The sequence below is a fragment of the Phaenicophaeus curvirostris genome, chromosome W (assembly GCF_032191515.1).
Source record: "Phaenicophaeus curvirostris isolate KB17595 chromosome W, BPBGC_Pcur_1.0, whole genome shotgun sequence".
Taxonomy (NCBI): Eukaryota; Metazoa; Chordata; class Aves; order Cuculiformes; family Cuculidae; genus Phaenicophaeus; species Phaenicophaeus curvirostris.
Window position 1 is genome coordinate 2,921,035 of NC_091430.1, and position 19,097 is coordinate 2,940,131.

The 19,097-nt window shown below is 40.6% G+C and overlaps 1 protein-coding gene across 6 annotated transcripts in view; it reads right to left on the reverse strand.

The window, feature by feature from the left end:
* The window catches only part of LOC138732940 (ubiquilin-1-like), a 39,111-nt gene extending 21,898 nt beyond the window's left edge, over positions 1 to 17,213 (reverse strand). For 5 of the 6 annotated variants that reach the window (XR_011339343.1, XM_069879737.1, XM_069879735.1 and 2 more), the window contains exons 1-4: positions 17,007 to 17,213; positions 8,095 to 8,246; positions 1,614 to 1,726; positions 210 to 472 (exon numbers count right to left, since the gene is read on the reverse strand). Coding sequence is in view for 5 of the 6 variants with exons in the window: in XM_069879737.1 (XP_069735838.1) it covers positions 210 to 472; positions 1,614 to 1,726; positions 8,095 to 8,246; positions 17,007 to 17,165 (687 nt within the window). In the remaining variant the exon portion in view is untranslated. The remainder of the gene's footprint in view (positions 1 to 209; positions 473 to 1,613; positions 1,727 to 8,094; positions 8,247 to 17,006) is intronic. The other variant, XM_069879736.1, reaches the window with a different exon arrangement.
* Between the last annotated feature and the right edge of the window lie 1,884 nt (positions 17,214 to 19,097).

A 19,097-nucleotide genomic window follows, 5' to 3' on the forward strand; every position in this document is an offset into this window, starting at 1 on the left:
TTTTGTTGTTTAACTATCAGCTTATTTCAGACACCAGCAGCTAGAAATAAAAGCATCAGTTTCCTATAGCGACCTATTAGAGATTGTCTAACAAACCTAAACTCTTCAACAATACTTCAGCTCTCGTCTAAGGACATCCATTTTTTTCTCTTTTGTTCACAGTTAAGAGTATAATCAAAGGTCATGAACTTAGAGATCTTTCTACATACCTGTCTCATAATATCTGGATTATTCAGCATGTGACTGATTTCTGGATTCCTCTGTATCAGTTGCTGCATTTGAGGGTTAGCCATAATTAACTGCCTCATCAGGTCAGGATTTGAAAGCATGCTCTGAACAAATGGATTTTCCATTATCTGAACCATCATTTCTGGGTTGGACATAAGTTGTCGTTGCATCTGACTCTGTAACTCTGAAAAGTTTGATGCATTTAGGCCCAGGCTACTCAGGCTTGCCATACCTCCAAGGCCACCTTTAAGAGGAAAGAAAAAAAAATTAACCTTTCAGGTTCTAGTATATTTCTAAACACATCCAGGTTCTTTCCAAGTACAAAATACATAAACATAATCCACACTTCAAAATAATGAAACTCAACTGAAATTCTACCTTTGCAGGGTTGTTAAGGAGTCATCCACTAAGAGTTTGCTTCTTTACATAACGAGACACTTAGAAATCCAAACCGCATCTGAAATATAACTTGTTACAATTCTAACAGCTTTTCTTCTACTTTATATAGTTGAGGTACAAGGGATGTTTGAGTTTTGGGGCCTCAGGTTAATTTCCAACACTTTCCAACACATTTATAGTAATCATTTATAGACAGACTACCGCCACAAGGAATACCTTAATATGATGCATACTCCCTATTCTAAACAAAAAGTAGAGCTCTTCTTTCTGTTGATGCAACAAGAACTAAATAATGCTTTAAATTCTCTTTCTTCGCAGAGTTCAGCAAATGCAAAAGTTTCATATTTTTAGAAGGTACTAGTCAGTCTGGAGAACTGTTTACAACCAAAAAAAGCAATTGCTTAACAGCTTTTCTGTATTTCTTGATTTGTTTTTTAAAAAGAAAGCAAACAATGAAAGAGCACGAATAACAAAACCCAGTAACTATGGAAAGAGATAATATTTTTAAATCAATAAACTTCTGTTTCTATTCCTGAAAGAGAAGACTGATAACACGGTCAGATTTAGAACCTGAGAAATACTGCTTGTAGGACAGGAGTAACATTATTACTTCCGTTCCAAGTCTTAACTTCGTGTTATGGGTCCAACTTCAATACTCTTCAGGCCAATTCAAATGCAATGTTAAGGAGGAAACTGGAAAGAGTTTAATTACCTGTAGTGCCAGAATATGAGATCAATGGCATCTTACTACTAAAGATGAAACAGCATAAGCCTGAAGTTCTCTACATAAAAATTAAGGAAACAATTCACCCTTTGATAACTTACTGATCAGAAATTTATTACAACCAATACCACAGATTTCTGTAATGAGTAATTTTATCTTTTTTTTTTTAAGCCCCATTTACATTAGAATAAAGCTCCAGGGATACTTACCTGAAACCAAGATACCTAAGATAATCACCATGTTCTCTAAGAAATATTCTTACCCAAGCCAAAAGAGTTACTATTTGTTGAAGGTGGCATTGAGGTATTACTGCTTGATATTGATGTAGCAGTACTGCCAGTGGCACGTGTTTGTTGACCTTGATGGTCTTGTGATCTATAAAAAGCAAGTTAAAAAAAAAAATACAAGTTGAACAAGTTGTGGTAGGTTGACTTCAGACAGATAAATCCTCACACAGTCACACGCTCATTTTCTCCCCACTCTAGGCAGGACAATGGAGAGAACTGGAAGGACAAAAGTGAGGGGGAAATTCATGGGTTGAGATAAAGACAGTTTAACAAGCAAAGGAAAAAAACCACAAAAAATCAGCAAAGTGATATGAAGGCAATCACTCACCACTTCCCACCAGCAGACCAATGTCCAGCCAGTCTCTGAGCAACAGCTACTTTGGAAAAGTTCCTCCCCGAGTTTTATTGCTTTGCATGACATTATATGGTATACAGTTTCTTTGGTCAGCTTGGTTCAACTGTCCCAGCTGTGTCCCCTTCCCAACCCTAACCTAGTCACTGGAGGGGGAAGCAGGCACAGAGCAAAAAAGGCCTTGATGCTGTATGAACACTGTTCAGCAATAGTTAAAACATCAGTGTGTTATCAACACTGTTAGGTCAAAAATCCGAAACACTACACCATACATGATGCTATGAAGAAAATAAAAGACCATCTGAGCAAGACCCACTACAGAAGGTCTGGCATTTAATATAATGCAATAATAATATTTAATACAGGAACAGCATTATACCTGAGAATATTAATTTCCATTTTTATTATTTATTGTAAAGAAAACCAAACCTATTATCTCTACATATTTTCCTGGCCACAATCAAACAGAAAGTACACAGACAGTGGAAGCAAGGACGGGTAACCTCCAAGTCTCTAACTTAAACAGAGTTCAGAAAGACAAAACCCAAATAGAATCGAATCCGGCAAGGGATGTCAAAGACAACAAGAAGAACATCTATAAGTACGTAGGAGAAAAAAGGAAGATTAGGGGAAATATGGGACCACTGCTTAATGAGACAGGGGACCGGTTTACACAGGACACAGAAAAGGTTGAGGTACTGAATGCCTTCTTTGCCTCAGTCATTACTAGCAAGAGTGGTCTTCAGGAATACCAGGATCAGGGCAGTGACACTCTCTCAGTGCATGCTGGGAAATGGATGTCTGAGGGTGAAGATGGCTCACCTCCATCTGGTTTGGTCCCTTAGTTATTATGATCTAGGCAGGAGTCTTTAGTCATAACACCCTTGTAACACAGCTGCTACAGTGTATACCCCTTGATGCCCAGGACCCAACAAACCAGCAGGCAAGGTAAATAAAAAAACCATGAGCAAGGAGTGCTGCAGTGTTTTTTTCTCTCTCTTCTGGCTTTGGTTGTTCATCTGCCCCGTGACCATTATAAATGCTCTCCAAGGGGTGGTGGCTGGTCTATTACCCTTCTCTTGCTGCTGAGGCAACTAGAGCGAATGTCTTCTGGGCCGTGCCTGCTTGCCTCCTTATTGTTGCATTCCAGTCCTCCAGGCTGCTCCTTCCACAGTGTTTGCAGGCAAGTGCCAGCCGTGGCATGGGTAGGGTTCTGCTACATCCTGCCTGTAGTGGGAAGGAAGAGGCTGTGGACCTGTCATGATGGCGAAGGAGGGCTTTCCTCTGGGGCCAGAAGCTGTGGCTTATAGCAGCTCCTTTCTAGTGGGTCTCACTGGGCCCTTGTGGTGAAAGTGGAGCCCCTGTGGTGCCTTGGGGCAGCAAGTGCTCCACTGTGATGGGGCAAAGGAGGGGGCAGCCAGTAGCTCACACCGCCTGATGGCTGTAGGGGAGGCTGACACTGCTAGGCGATTAGCCAGTAGCCAGATGGGACAAGGCTATAGTCAGTGCAGCAGGCAGGGCTAGGACCAGATTTAAATCCACACGCAGCTAGCTTGCTTTCTTTGATTACTGTTGGACAGCTTGAATGCCATAAAGTCTCTCTGGTGCTCTGCCTTAAATTTCCCTTTCCTAATTTAATTTCATTGCATTTTGTCTTAAACTGTCTTCTATTTTCAGATGTCTATAATGAATTACCATTCTCTTAATCCTCATATATGCAATATATATATTGGATTGTGTATCAGCTTGTATAGAATAAAACAAATTTTCATTGTACTTGAAATTCGGGGGGGGTTCTGTTTGATTTTTAGAATACAGGAGTCTCTCCCCAAAAGTGACTTTTTATGACTGAGTATTGTCTTCCATGATGTAAAAAGCACTTGCTGCTTCTGTTTGTGTGTACTGGAGAGAGAGGCATTAATTCAAAAAACTTGGCTACAGGAAAAATACTGATCATAATTAGAATTCAAAATTTCATTGGGACTACTAAGGTCAGTCATAGAATCATAGAATCACCAGGTTGGAAGAGATACACTGGATCATCAAGTCCAACCATTCCTATCAAAAACTAAACCATGCCCCTTAGCACCTCATCCACCCATCCCTTAAACACCTCCAGGGAAGGTGACTCAACCACCTCCCTGGGCAGCCTGTTCCAGTGCCCAATGACCCTTTCTGTGAAAAGTATTTTCCTGATATCCAGTCTGAACCTCCCCTGGCAGACCTTGAGGCCATTTCCTCTTGTCCTGTCCCCTGTCACTTGGGAGAAGAGGCCAGCATCCTCCTCTCCACAGCCTCCTTTCAGGTAGTTATAGAGAGCAATGAGGTCTCCCCTCAGCCTCCTCTTCTCCAGGCTAAACAACCCCAGCGCTCTCAGCTGCTCCTTGTAAGACCTGTTCTCCAGCCCCTTCACCAGCTTTGTTGCTCTTCTCTGGACTCGCTCCAGAGCCTCAACATCCTTCTTGTGGTGAGGGGCCCAGAAGTGAACACAGGATTCGAGGAGCGGTCTCACCAGTGCCGAGTACAGAGGGAGAATAACCTCCCTGGACCTGCTGGTCACACCGTTTCTGATACAAGCCAAGATGCCATTGGCCTTCTTGGCCACCTGGGCCACTGCTGGCTCATATTCAGTCGGCTGTCAACCAACACCCCTAGGTCCCTCTCCTCCAGGCAGCTTTCTAGCCAGACTTCTCCTAGTCTGTAGCACTGCATAGGGTTGTTGTGCCCCAAGTGCAGGACCCGGCATTTGGCCTTGTTAAACCTCATGCCATTGGACTCTGCCCAGCGGTCCAGCCTGTCCAGATCCCTTTGCAGAGCCTCCCTACCCTCCAGCAGATCGACACTTCCACCCAGCTTAGTGTCGTCCGCAAACTTGCTAAGGGTGCACTCGATGCCTTCATCCAGGTCACTGATAAAGACATTGAACAGGGCTGGACCCAGCACTGAGCCCTGGGGAACCCCACTTGTCACTGGACTCCAGCTGGATTTATCTCAATTTCCCACCACTCTCTGGGCCCAGCCATCCAACCAGTTTTCCACCCAGGAGAGTGTGCGCCTGTCCAGGCCAGAGGCGACAGTTTCCTAAGCAGAATGCTGTGAGAAACTGTGTCAAAGGCTTTACTGAAGTCCAGGAAGACCACATCCACAGCCTTCCCCTCATCCAGCAGCCGAGTCACTTCGTCCTAGAAAGCGATCAGGTTAGTTTGGCAAGACCTGCCTTTCATGAACACGTGTTGACTGGGCCTGATCACCCAGTTCTCTTGCATGTGCTGTATGATAGCACTCAAGATCACCTGCTCCATGACTTTCCCTGGCACTGAGGTCAGACTGACAGGCCTGGAGTTTCCTGGGTCCTCCCTGCGACCCTTCTTGTAGATGGGCACAACATCAGCCAGCCTCCAGGCCAGTGGGACTTCCCCAGTCAGCCAGGACTGTTGGAAGATGATGGAAAGGGGTTTGGCCAGCACATCTGCCAGCTCCTTCAATACCCTTGGATGAATCCCATCTGGCCCCATAGACTTGTGGGTGTCTAGTTGGGCAAGCAAGGCTCTGACCACCTCCTCTTGGATCATGGGAGCCTCATTTTGCTCCTCTAGCTCCTGGGTTTGTACACAGATGGAACGACTTTCTTTACAATTAAAGACTGAGGCAAAGAAGGCATTAAGTACCTCAGCCTTTGGCTAGTCATTACTAGCCAGAGTGGTCTTCGGGAATACCAGGCCCCTGAGACCAGAGGGAAAGGCTCGAGCAAGGAATACGTGCCCTTGATGGAAAAAGATCAGATCAGGAAATGCTTAAGCAAAATGGACATCCATAAGTTCATGGGCACTGGTGGGATGCACCCATGAGGGCTGAGGGAGCAAGCAGATGTCATTGCAAGGCCACATTTGATAATCTTCGATCATTCATGGTGACTGGGATAAGTGCCCGAGGACTGGAAGAAACCAAATGTCACTCCTATCTTCAAGAAGAGCACTTCAAGGAGGAGGACCCGGAGAACTACAGGCCAGCCAGCCTCACCTTGATCCCTAGAAAGGTGATGGAGCAGCTAATGCTGGAAGCCATTTCCAGGCACAGGAAGGACAAGAAAGCCATCAGGAGTAGTCAGCATGGATTCACCAAAGTGAAGTCATGCTTGAACAACTTGATAACCTTCTATGATGAAATTACTGGCTTTGTAGTTGAGGGGAGAACAGTGGATATAGGCTAACTAAACTTCAGGAAGGCCTTTGACACAGTCTCTCAAAATATCCTCATAGACAAACAGCTGATGCATATGGGCTAGATAAACAGACGGTGAGTTGGACTGAAAGCTGGCTGAATAACCATTTCCAGAGGGTGGCAATCAGTGGCACAAAGTCTAGTTGAAGGCCAGGAGCTAGCACTGTACCCCAGGGGTCAATACTGGGTCCAATTCTGTTTAAAGTTTTCATTAATGATCTGGATGATGGGGCAGAGTGCACCCTCAGCGAGCTTGCTCATGACTCAGAACTGGGAGCAGCAGCTGATATGCCAGAGGGCTGTGCTGCCATCCAGAGGGACCTCGACAGACTGCAGAAATGGGCTGACGGGAACCTCATGAAGTTCAACAAGGAGAAGTGGCACAAAGTCCTGTGCCCCAGGCACCAATACAGGATGGGAGTCACCCAGCTGGAAAGCAACTTGGCATTAAAAAGCCCTGGGGGTCCTGGTGGACACCAGGTTGAACATGAGCCAGCAACGCGCCCTTGCAGCAAAGAAGGCTAACGGTATCCTGGGCTGCATCAGGAGAAGTGTTGCCAGCAGGTCAAGGAAGGTGATCCTTCCCCTCTGCTCAGCACTGATGAGGCCACACTTGGTGTCCCATGTCCAGTTCTGGGCTCCCCAGTATAAGAGTGAGACCAACGAAGGGCCACAAAGATGATGAAGTGAGTGGAACATCTCTCCTATGAGGAAAGCTTGAGAGAACTGAGACTATTTAGCCAGGAGGAGAGAAGGCTTGGTGGGGAGGGTGGGGAGATCTCATCAATGTGTATAAGTATCTGAAGGGAGAGTACAAAAAAGAGGGAGCCAGATTCTTGTCAGTGGTGCACAGCGACAGTACAAGAAGCAATGGGCACAAACTGAAACACATGAAACTTTTTTTACTTTGAGGGTGAGTGAGCACTGGGGCACCACCCAGGGTGGTTGTGAAATCTCCCTTCTTGTAAATATTCAAAAACTGCCTGGTCACAATCCTGGGTAACCAGCTCTAGGTGACCCTGTTGGACCAGATGACCTCCAGAGGTCCCTTCCAACCTCAACCGTTCTGTGATTCTCAGACATCTATAATCTCATCGCTTCTTCTTCAAAACAGTAGTTTCTAACATTGAGAAAATGGATGGGCATCACTGCAACTGTGACCATCTTTTCATCCTAATCCTGGGGTGCCTATCAATGAATTTTTTCCTCAGTCCTTACCTTGCTTTAGGGATCATGATGTACTCCTACCTGCTCAAATAGTACTAATTCCATGTCCGGGGCTGAAAGAAGAGAAGGCTAGCAATGTCTATAATACAGGATTTATTCCATACCACACTTTAGTAGGACACCCCACTGAACGCCAAATTAAGTTTAAGTCTTATTTCATCACAAGACTAATATCAGAATTTCAATATTCTTTAAGACTGTAAGAGCACAGTAACAATGTAGTTACACAAACTTTATGCTATGATAAACTCACGCAAGCACTAAAGGCTGTTTGCCCAATTTGACTCACCACACCTGTCTACTGCGGGGGCATAAGCATGAGCACTACCATGCAGTGAAACACATCAAGGACTGTTCAGATTGTCTTCGGACTGTTATTCTGCAACAAATGTAACTAAGGAGCTGATTCAAGTGATTTAATAGTAATGGCTCAGTGTAGAAGATAATATTAACTTTCAAAAGGTGTATGTATGATATCTAGGGACACAACGTTATAGAATTTGGGTTGCTTCTCTTGTTCAATAGCAGTATTTGTACCGGTTTTGAATGCATTTTAGTCAAACCTAGGTTTACCCAAGAGAAATCTATCACACTAGGAATTAAGAATATTTTTACTACTTAGAGGTAAAAAGAAGATTGCTCATCTCTCAGGTTACCTGTTTTGCGTTTTGATGACCAGGTGAACAGTGAGTCCATCGTGAATCCCATGCTGAATCAATGTATCTTGATCTTTTAAAATTTTTCCAGCAAATATCAAAACAAGTTGATCAGTGTGGGACTTGAAATGCTTAGATATTTGTTCCTTGAACTAAACAGAAGTTAATATTATATAGTTATGTAATTGAATACTGAACTATTAATTTCTTAATAATTTAAGGAAGAACTATTTTACTCACATTTATTATATTAATTTACTTGCATGATGCTTTGCTTTATACAATCTAGAAACACTTCACTAAGTTATCAACTTTCTTTTTATCCAAAGGTAGATGGGAAATAAAGGCATGCTTTTTCCATACAATTATAATGAAGTGTTTCATATCTAGACCACTAACTATATAGTAGGCAATAACAAAAATTGTCTTCCCCTTAAAGACTATACTGACATTTCAGTCAGGCACATACACATGATGCAATAAATACAAATGCCATTGAAACCAGCCATTGCTGACATGCTGAGAATGCAACAACACATTGTGTTAATTCAAACCACATTTGTTCAGGTACTGAAAGATGTAGTATCTTTTCTTCTTGGACATGTTACTGCTACCTTTCATGTGTCAAAACTAGCAATCTTTTCCATACAGTCAAAAATTATTTCTTAGGTGGCTCTGCTCTCTCATCCAATTCATGACAGCTACATGAAATGCACGGTGAATACCCACATATTTCAGCTGACCATGAAATTATACCTCCATTTAAACAACTGACCCTGGAAAAGCAATTGTATTTCTTCCTGCCTTCCTAACCAATAACAACCACGTTATGCTTTGACTGACTACTGACTGAGATTCATTATTGTATAGAAAAATACTCTTGCACAAAAAGCAATTAGTTCACAAAATGTAAAAAGGCAAATATAAGAAAACCAAATCAAATTATTCAACATGACTAGTCAGTAGACTAAATGTTTCAGAAAGGAACTTAGGCTGTTAGGAAGCCTTCCAGAAGTTCACAATATATAACATTTTTCAAGTAGTATGGTCAACTTGACTTTTAAAAGAATTCTATTCCAAACATCTTGGTGAACTCTCATACAGGAACCCCAAATATTAATCTTGCAATGCCTTATTATTAAATAATTGATTTTATAAGAGACAGGGCTAAAAAAAAGGAAAACCCAACTGTATTATACACTGAAGGTAAGTCCCTAATTGAAAAGGTTTATAGTATAGAAGGAGATAAAACAGATTCAAAAAAAATGAGCCTGAGACAAAACAGAGGTAAGAAATCTTTGTGCTTGGGTAGCAAGCAGCATTTGGTCACTTAGAAGTCTGCTCACACAAAGTTGGTTCCAGTTCTCGGAGAAACATCTTTTAAGTCAGCCTTTATACTGGTAATATTTAGACTTGCAAGCATTCTAGGAAGTCATTTAATCAGGTCCTGCTTGAAGTTGCTTACTTACCTAAATTATTCAGACGTGGTGGGTTGACCTTGGCTAGCCACCAGGAACCCACCAAGCCACTCTATCACTCACCCTCTTCAACTGGACAGGGGAAGAGAGAAAATATGATGAAAGGCTCATGGGTCAAGATAAGGACAGGGAGATCACTCAGCAATTACCATCACAGGCAAAATAGACTCAACTCGGGCTAATTAAATTAATCAAATCAGAGTAGAATAATGAGAAATAAGAACAAATTCCTCCCACCCCTTCCTTCTTCCTGGGCTCAACTTCACTCCTGAATTCTCTACCTCCTGCCCTGAGCAGCACTTAGTTACCAGAGCAGTACAATCAACTAGTTTCTGTGAATATGTTAGGTGCTAGGTATGGAGAAACATTACTTTTCTACAACTTCAAGCCCTTTTTTCAGTTTGGATAAAACTGAACGCCTTTGTGATATTGTAATGGCTAGTACTATTGAAATGAATTCAAGTATGAAATTTTGAACACTAAAAATAATTGGCCAAACCCATTGTTTGCAGTATCTACATATTTATAAAAAGGGAAGAGATGGTGCAGTAGACGAATTAAATTGAAATGTTAATCATTCCCAGCTGGCAAGACTTTGAACTTTTCCTGATTCTGGTTTTCCTAAGCACCAAACTATTAAAAAGTATTATCTCTAATTTACTGATAGTGTTATGTAGTTCAGTTGTACAAATTGAAGATTTAGTACTCCAAAGATTCTTTTCTTACAATTACCTTAATATGTATGAATTCCCATTGTTGTCTTCTTTCCCTTCCACCATTTGATGTCAATTGCATACATTTAATGAGACACTGAGATGATGTGTACTGGATTGACAATTAAAATTCAGTTTAGGGTAAAGGAAATTGAGCTAGTTGTCTTCACTGCTCATATCTAAGAGTTTCCAGAGTTTATGCTCTTTTCCTTACCATGCCACTGGAGCACCTCATTCCCTGAACTCTTTGTTGCCAGTAAGAGTGATGGAGTCCTATGAAAGCCACAGATAAGACCCTTGGGAAAAAGAATGCAATTGCTAGTCATTACTCTTGTTCTTTCACTGTTTGAATTTTAAAAAAAACTTTTTTTTTGCCATTTGCTATGGGTCTTGCAGTTTAGTTATGGCTAACAGTGAGAGATGAAGAATAGCAAAGAGGAATCTTTGCCCATAAAGGATAGTAAAAAGTCCTCTCTTCCACCCTCCTCCACTTTATTTTGCAATACAGCCAGTAGTGATTTGTGCTTAACTTCAGCCTAGAGCTAATCATCTTCCAGTGTTGGCAGAGACTGAGTGATGCTGAAGACTGAATTGTATTACTCTTTGATATTTTCTTTTTTCAGAAGCAACATATTAGATACTGACAATTTAAAACAAAAAAAAAAAACAAAAACACCCACACTTGTATTGAAAATGGGTTTCAGGATTCTTTTAGACAGATACATAAATGATTCTCTAACTTCTGCCTCAGCAAAAAGTAAAGTGTTCTGTAGATGTGCTAATCTGTTATTGATGTATCTTTGTTAACAGTAATCAGGAGACTTATTTGCAAAAATATCTTGGATGACAACCTAGGTTTTGTACGATCTGTTGTGGATGAAACATCAAATAGAAGGGCTGGTTCAGTTCATATCTTCTCATTCAGAAGTCTCAAAGTTGTACTGAATTTAAGTGATGCTGATGAAGAGACCTGACACCTTTTTTGCAGCTCTGTTGGGCTTTTAATGTAGATATGCTTCAGTTAGACAAAATTCTGGCTCAATATTCATAATAGTCATCTTATGCTGGCTGGAAAGAGATCCTTTGCACATGTGGATCATCCACATTCATTACTGTAGGAGTTCTTTTGTGGTCCTGGTACAGAGGCTGTTGTATTCATTTCTTACTGTAGTGCTGTTTTTTCAGATCATCTAATTACCATGGCTGCATGTTAGTAGAGAAAGGGAAGTGTATATGCTTTGATATCTGCATACTGGCACTATTAGACACTGTGTGGTGAAGCTCTCCAAGTGTCTTGTCTCCTTAACTACATGGATAAATAGCTGCTTCTAAAAATGTATGACAAGGTTTAGGATAAAGTTAACAATGTTGATTATACTGTATCAGCATTCTGAAGACAACTAAGTTGTGGAATTCACTGTAACAACATATTGTGGAAAATATGACAGCAAATGAGTTTGGATGAACATAAATTACTCTCTGGTCCAGCACACTATGGTAGTTCTTTATTCTTATGAATTACCTTTGTGCCAAATTATGAGAATTTCTGATGTTTTTATGTTGCAATAGAATGTGTATTTATACTGGGTTTGGCTGGGATAGAGTTAAATTTCTTCATAATAGCTTGTACATAACTGGTTTGGATTTGTGATGAAAACAGTGTTGATAACACAGGGATGCTTTAGCTGTGGCTGAACAGTGCTGGCACAGCATCAAGGCCTTTTCTGTTTCTTATACCACTCCACCAGCAAGTAGGCTGGGGGTGCACAAGAAGGTGGGAGGGGACACAGCTGGGACAGCCAATCAATTGGATAGCCCATACCATATGACGTTGTGCTCAGCAATAAAAGCTGTGGGAAGGAAGGTGGGGTATTTGTAGTGATGGTGTTTGCCTTCCCAAGTAACTATTACATATAATGGAGCCCAGCTTTCCTGGAAATGACTAAACACCTGAATAGGAAGCAGTGAACAAATTCCTTATTTTGCTTTGCTTGTCTGTACAGCTTTTGCTTTACCTATTAAACTGTCTTTATCTCAACTAAACAAGTTCTCTCACTTTTACCCTTCTGATTCTCTCTCCCATCCCACTGAGGGGGAGTGAGCAAGTGGCTGTGTGGTGCTTAGCTGTCAGCTGGGGTTATACCACGACAGTATTCTTAAGAATAATTAACCAGAAAAATGCAGAGTGGGAAGCAACTGCCTGCATAATTCCTCTGCAGAAAAGGGTGTAGAGGTTATAGCTGTTAAATGAGTCAACACTGTTAAACTGATATTTCCCCATATCAGCCGATCACTGACAATGGTTTCCCATATGAGCCAGTCACCAACTGTGGTAGCATCCCTGTAATAACGTATTTATGAAAGGGTAAAAATTACTGCACAACAGCAGCTGGAAGAGAAATAGGAATATGCAAGACAAAACTCTGCAGGTACAAACGTCAGTGAAGAAGGAGGGAGAGGAGGTGCCCCAGGTGTCAGAGCAGAGATTCCCCTGCAGCCTGTGGAGAAGATCATGGCAACACATGGAGGTCCATGGTGGAGCAGATATCCACCTGCAGTGCATGGAGGATCTCATGTCAGAGCAGGTGGATGCACCCAAAGGAAGTTGTGACCCTGTGGAAAGCCCGCACTAGAGCAGGACTCCTGGCAGGATCTGTGACCCTGTGGTGGACCCACACTGCAGCAGTCCGTTCCTGAAGGACTACACCCTGCGGAAAGGGATCATGCTGGAGGAGCTCTTGAAGAACTGCAGCTGAAGCAGGGAAAGAACATGAGGAGGAAGGAGCGGCAGAGACAAGGCATTATGAACTGACTGCAACCTCCATTCCCCATCCCCCTGCGCCGCTCACGGGGAGGAGGTAGAGAATTCAGAAGAGAAGTTAAGCTCAGGAAGAAATGAGAGGTGGGAGGAAGGTGTTTTAAGATTTTGTTTTATTTCTCTTTATCCTATTCTGATTTGATTGGTAATAAATTTTCCCAAGTCAACAATGTTTTGCCTATGATCTCCCTGTCTTTATCTCTACCCACGAGTCTTTTGGCATATTTTCTCTCCCCTGTCCAGTTGAGGACAGGGAGTGACAGAGTCACTTGGTGGGCACCTTACAGCCAGCCAAGGTTAACCCACCAGTCCTACCCTTACACTGAAACATCAAAATGAAACTCACTCTCAATAAAAGCATCTGCAAACAAGAGACTTAACAGTATTATTTAAATAGGTATTCATATTTTATTATGCCTGCCAGTCAGGAAAGATTTGCCAAGTACCTTGGTTATATGACTGATATTTTCAAGATGCATCTAAGTCAGCCATCAAGGAAGTCAATATACTTTCTTCTAAAAGTTTCTATGCTATCAAACAGCAAATTACCATTGTTCTAAATAACTTTTAATAGCTTCCAAACTCTGAGAAAAATAAAATTACTCAAGTGCTTAATAGTTAATAAAACAGGGCTTCTTTATTTCAAAGAAATATGAATAATCAGGGTATATTACAAGGCTGACTCCATAAACAGTCACACATATGTATCAATGATGCTAAAGAGTGCTAAATGGTGCTAAAGAGTTCATGCACCCAAGTTCTTTAAGTGCTGACAGAAAGCTAGATCATAATACTGAAAAAGAAGAATGGATTAGACTATATTAGTTCTAACCTCTTTTGGTTGTACCGTTCAGCAATCCCTGGACTACAGGGAAGACAGAACTGGTTACATTAAAAGAACTGAATTTAAGCTGTCTTTATGAAATAAAGCATTATAAGAAATATTAAAAGCATACAGAAGTTAGGAAAGATGTTACACTATCAAATCACCCAATGCTACCCTAACACGTACACATGATCTTTATATGCCAAATACAGCCAACTTGTGATTGTGAAAGCCAGGCAGTTACAGTGTTACAAAATGCATAATTTAATATCTTAAAGTCTACATACATGCTGGTGGATAGTAACTCAGAATCAATTATAATAACATCTTGAACTTTGCCAATGTTGCTATGTTGTGACTACGGGGTAAACAGACTAAATGAAGACAGTAGAATTGCTTTCAACATAACTGGTTCCAACACCTCATCACTCAAAGAATTCAAGTCATTCACTAAGAAGAGACAGTAATGCATGTGTAGTCTGTAACATGACCGCTTACTCTCTCTGTGCATGAGTTTTACCAAAACGCACTGTTAAGTCAAGCCCACAGAACCCACAAAATAAAACAAAGGAAAAAAAAAATACAAACAGATCTAACTGAGCTAAAGTTTCCTGTGTATTGGAATTTCAAATCAGCAGGTTTATAGGTATTCATCTTGACCTACCATGAATAGAAATCTTTGTACAGAGCAGTGTATGGGCCTGAAAGTTCAGTACCAAGTCAAGAAAGCAAGTATTTAGTCCTTGTCCCAATACTGAGCCAAGCTGTGCTCAGCATAATCATATAAGTTTGGTGGAAAACAGGCAGATGGGTGACACAATCAACTGACCTCCCAGAGCAGTTTGGTACTTGAGGGTTATTTGCCATTCTAACCTACGTACTGCCTGTTCTAGAGGCACAACATAGGATGAGCAATAATAGATCCTATGTTACTGAAGTCTTCTAACAGGAAAATGTTCCTCAACTTTGAAAGGTTGCAAACCTGACTTAAATCAATGGAGCAACATAAAATACACTTTGTGTAGCCCTAAATTTAGCCCAAATAATCAAAAATATTTATCTAAAAGTCTTAGGGTCTTGTTTTGGCTGTATTCTGAAGTGATTAAACAAAAACAAGTCACTAAGTCATAATATTAGCTACAGGAAGGCACAGCAAAATAAAATCTATTCAGTTTAAACAAGTTTAGGCCTCCCCCTCCAAAATAGGGCAGACATTGCCGGCTTGCCTATACCAACATAACAATCCACTTGCTGATCCCAGATGCATTTGAACAGAAGCTCAATTTGTTTATTTGAGGCTAACCTATTTTCAGGGTTGGCTCTGGAAATATCATATCTATTGTTATTATGTTAATACACTGTTATTATACTATATAATGGTTATTATTAACAACTTATTTTGACAGTTTAAGAAAAACAGTCAATACTAGTCACACTACTGTAACTTTGTCCGGGAACCAAAGCAAATGGCGGACCCACAGGGGCAGCAGCAGTCTTACTTCACAGGAAGTTTCAACTACAAATCTAATCTGTTAAATCAGCTCAAAGGGATAACAAGTTTAAGATATCTATCTATACATATATATAGAGAGAGAGAGATGATGAAGATACGTTAAAGCAATATGTTCTATTTAACACTTAAATTTTTATGATCATTTTCAGTAAAAAATTATGGGCTTGCTAGCTTGTGTAACTATTTCAGTTTTTAAAACAATCTAGTAGAAAAAACTGATATTCTCATTAGGGCTCACATTCAAAATCATGTTGTTAAAGTTAGGTATATTACAAATTCACATCTTAAATCAGTTTTTTTTAATAGTTCCTGAAATCCCAAATATTATTGCAATCAAACTGCTTTTCAGAACAAACGTGATCCTTAAATTACGACCAGCATGTTTTATAAAAATACAAAATACAACTCCAAAGAATTTTACAACTAGGTGGCACAAGTATTTGTAAAATGTATAGAGCCAACACCCTGGCTAGATCACTACTCAGAGCTTTTTAACTCACATTTTGCATTTCCCCTCTGAAAACAACATGCCTTCTGACTCATCAGCAACTAATGGTTTAAAGCTCGATTTCTACATACCAGTTGCACTCCTACATATCTAATGGAGTTTTTTTTTGACAAGTTTGCAGTTACCAACTGCACAAAAAAAAAAAAATACCATGACATCAAGCTGCATACATTGAATTTTAGAGACATTTTATAGAAAATTAAGTAAGCTCTGAATCTCCTTCAGGGAACTTCACCTTTTAAAGTATTTTAGCATAGTAACATCTACATCCTTCACAAGTAGAAGACTGGCTTTATAGATAGCTGCCTTACTCTCTGACCTATGATTTCTTATGATTTGCAGCCTCCTAATCTAAACAAATTAAGTCCTGACAAATACTCACATGGAAGGCCTCCAAAAAACTGAAATATTGCAGAAAACTGTCAATGATTCAGTAGGTGCCACTGTTTCTCTTGAAGCAAAAGGCACAATGAGATACTAACTTCCATAGAAACTTAGAACAAAGGCCCTAACAATTCAGAGGTTTTGGACACTAGTACACTGAAGCACAGCAGAAGCTGTGCTTTATTTGTAGTGGAAGTTTTATACAGTCTAAAGATGTGACTTTTCTAAAATTAAGCAATCTTTGCCATAGCTGTTTCTAAAGCCAATTTTAGATCGAGATAATTATTGGCACTATAGCACTGCCACGTAGGTGACTGCGTATGTTTTCCACAGTTGTACTCGTTAGCCAGCGAGCCTCCAACTGCCAGACTGCTCGCCAGGGCAACTCAGAATTACGAAACGAGCTACATCCACCTCCCGGGCCGGTTCTTAACATCACAACAGGGAGGAAACGACGGAGTTTTCTTCACTACTACTCTTGATAGCCTCAGTTAGCAATGGCTCTCCACAAGGCCGGGCCAGCCCCGATACTCCCCCAACAGCGCCGAGAACAGTTCAGATAAGCAGAAGGTGCTTTGTCATCACGAAGGGCACTCACCCTCCAGCGTAGGAGTTGGAAACCACAGGCCAGGGCTCTTCCCCCGGCTGCTCTCCGCATCCCCGACCCCTCACCTGTTGGATACTGCTGGTCTCGGGCACAGCGAACTCTTCTTTCTCCTTGGGAGTCTTCACCGTGATTTTGATGATCCGCGGCTCGGCAGCAGCGAAGCCCTGAGCGGAGGACTCAGAAGAGCTGTGGGCCCCCGCGGAACTCTCCGCGCTCTCCGACATGGCGGGTGGGGCCTGACTCGCACGATTCAAGGCGAGTCCTCCACGCAATTGCCTCGCTCCCAAAGCGGCGTACAGAAACAAACCAGCTCACCCACGGCGCGCACTGATGACGTCTCAAACTGGGGAAATTACTAGAAAGGGGGAGCTGTCTCCGCAGGCATAAGTTCGCCTTCGGCGCGCTTGCGCGCTAGGATTGTTATTTTGAAGATTTTGAATCTTAAATAGACACAGTGACAAATAGTTTCTTAAACTGCCATATGGAAGTTTTAAATTTATTTTCGATATAGTCAAGTGACTCCAGTACTCTGAAGTTCCAAATATATGCATTAAAAATGTTATTATGAGTTTTACAATGTTAAAGTACTTATGTCTTACATATAATTTATACTGTTACCTGTGTATAATATAATGAACAATGATATTGTATGAAGAAACAAAGCTGCGCCATGTCCTGTGTGACTTTCATGTTTAAAAGAGAGGGAGGAAAATTATATACAGCTTCTGAACATATGTAGTGTGAGATCACAAAAATTGCCTTTTCCTTCTAGGTTACTTGTTCAGCATCAGCTTAATGGTAAAATTTAATATCTCAAATAAAAACATTTTATCACTTTAAAAATAGAATTACTATGGAAGCATTCCATAGCTGGGAATCAGATTTTCCTCAAACTCAAACAAAAAAAAAAAAGACACCCACACACCCATAGCCCCCCCCCCCCAATCCATACTTAAATTTAGTATCACCAAATTAGATCTTTTCCCAAAACATTAGTGGTTTTCCTATCCATGAGATAGGAAATTCCAGATTTGTATCCCTGTTTTAGTATCAAATATATGAATGGCTTTTAATTCTATAGTCAAATGTCCTTTCTCCCTTATCCTTAAGTTATTCTGGAGTTGCCTTTTCCTGCAATAGTCTGATTCATCAAGTGATTTGTTGGCTTGGTCTGCTATTGAGATAATTTCTCAGAAACTATTTAAATTGATGCAGTAATTTTTTACTAAAACAATTTAAAAAACTGTTAAAAGGTTTTAAAACTGGAATAGCAACAAATAGCTAAAGCCTATCCCAAGTTTTGTCTTCAATTTATTACAGTAAAATTTATTTCAAGCATGTTTAACCACTGAACCTTTCCTTGGTCATGCTGTTTCCTTTTCCACACATTAAAACTTGACCCTACAAAGTGTTCTGATACAGCTAGTGAGATATTGTCCTATTGAGTGGCAGAATGAGGGCCATTATGAAATAACATTTTGTACTGCAATCAAGTAGCGATTTCAAGCAGAAATCAAACAGATCAAAGGACAAGGAGGTGTTCCTCATCTATGTCTCTTAGCTTATATGCTAGTTTATGCTGACTATATAATTTTACACTGCTGTATGGTATTATTACTTGGAGTACAGTTTGTACTGAAATAGTGCAAATACTATCTGCTTTAACTTAGTGTAGATTACAAGTTTTCATGTTTACAAGTCAGATGAGAGAATTAATGTGTTACTTACTAAGAATACCTGAAGGAAAAATAATTTAAATTCATATAAAATAATAACTTGCAAATCATAAAAAGCTCTTAATTAATCAAAGTGGAAGTTGTGGTGGTAGTTTCATCATCTTAATTTTGGTATAGATAAAATGGAAAAGGGTATTTATTTGCCTATACTGAAAGTGTCAAGGTAGAAAATACCCTGAAACATGCCAACATGCTCGTAGTTCAGAATACAGCTTATACACAATGCATAGAAAATGAAAATGATCCAGCAAAGGATTTTGAATTCTTACTTCTCCATATGCTGTTTTTATTTTTAACGTGATCTTTTCACTTTTCATTTCTTTACTCTTGGTTTTACTTTCCCCCCCCCACTTCTTTCCTTCCTCCTGTGCTTTTATTTCTTCTTTCTATAATCATCTATTATGATAGATGGGGACGGGG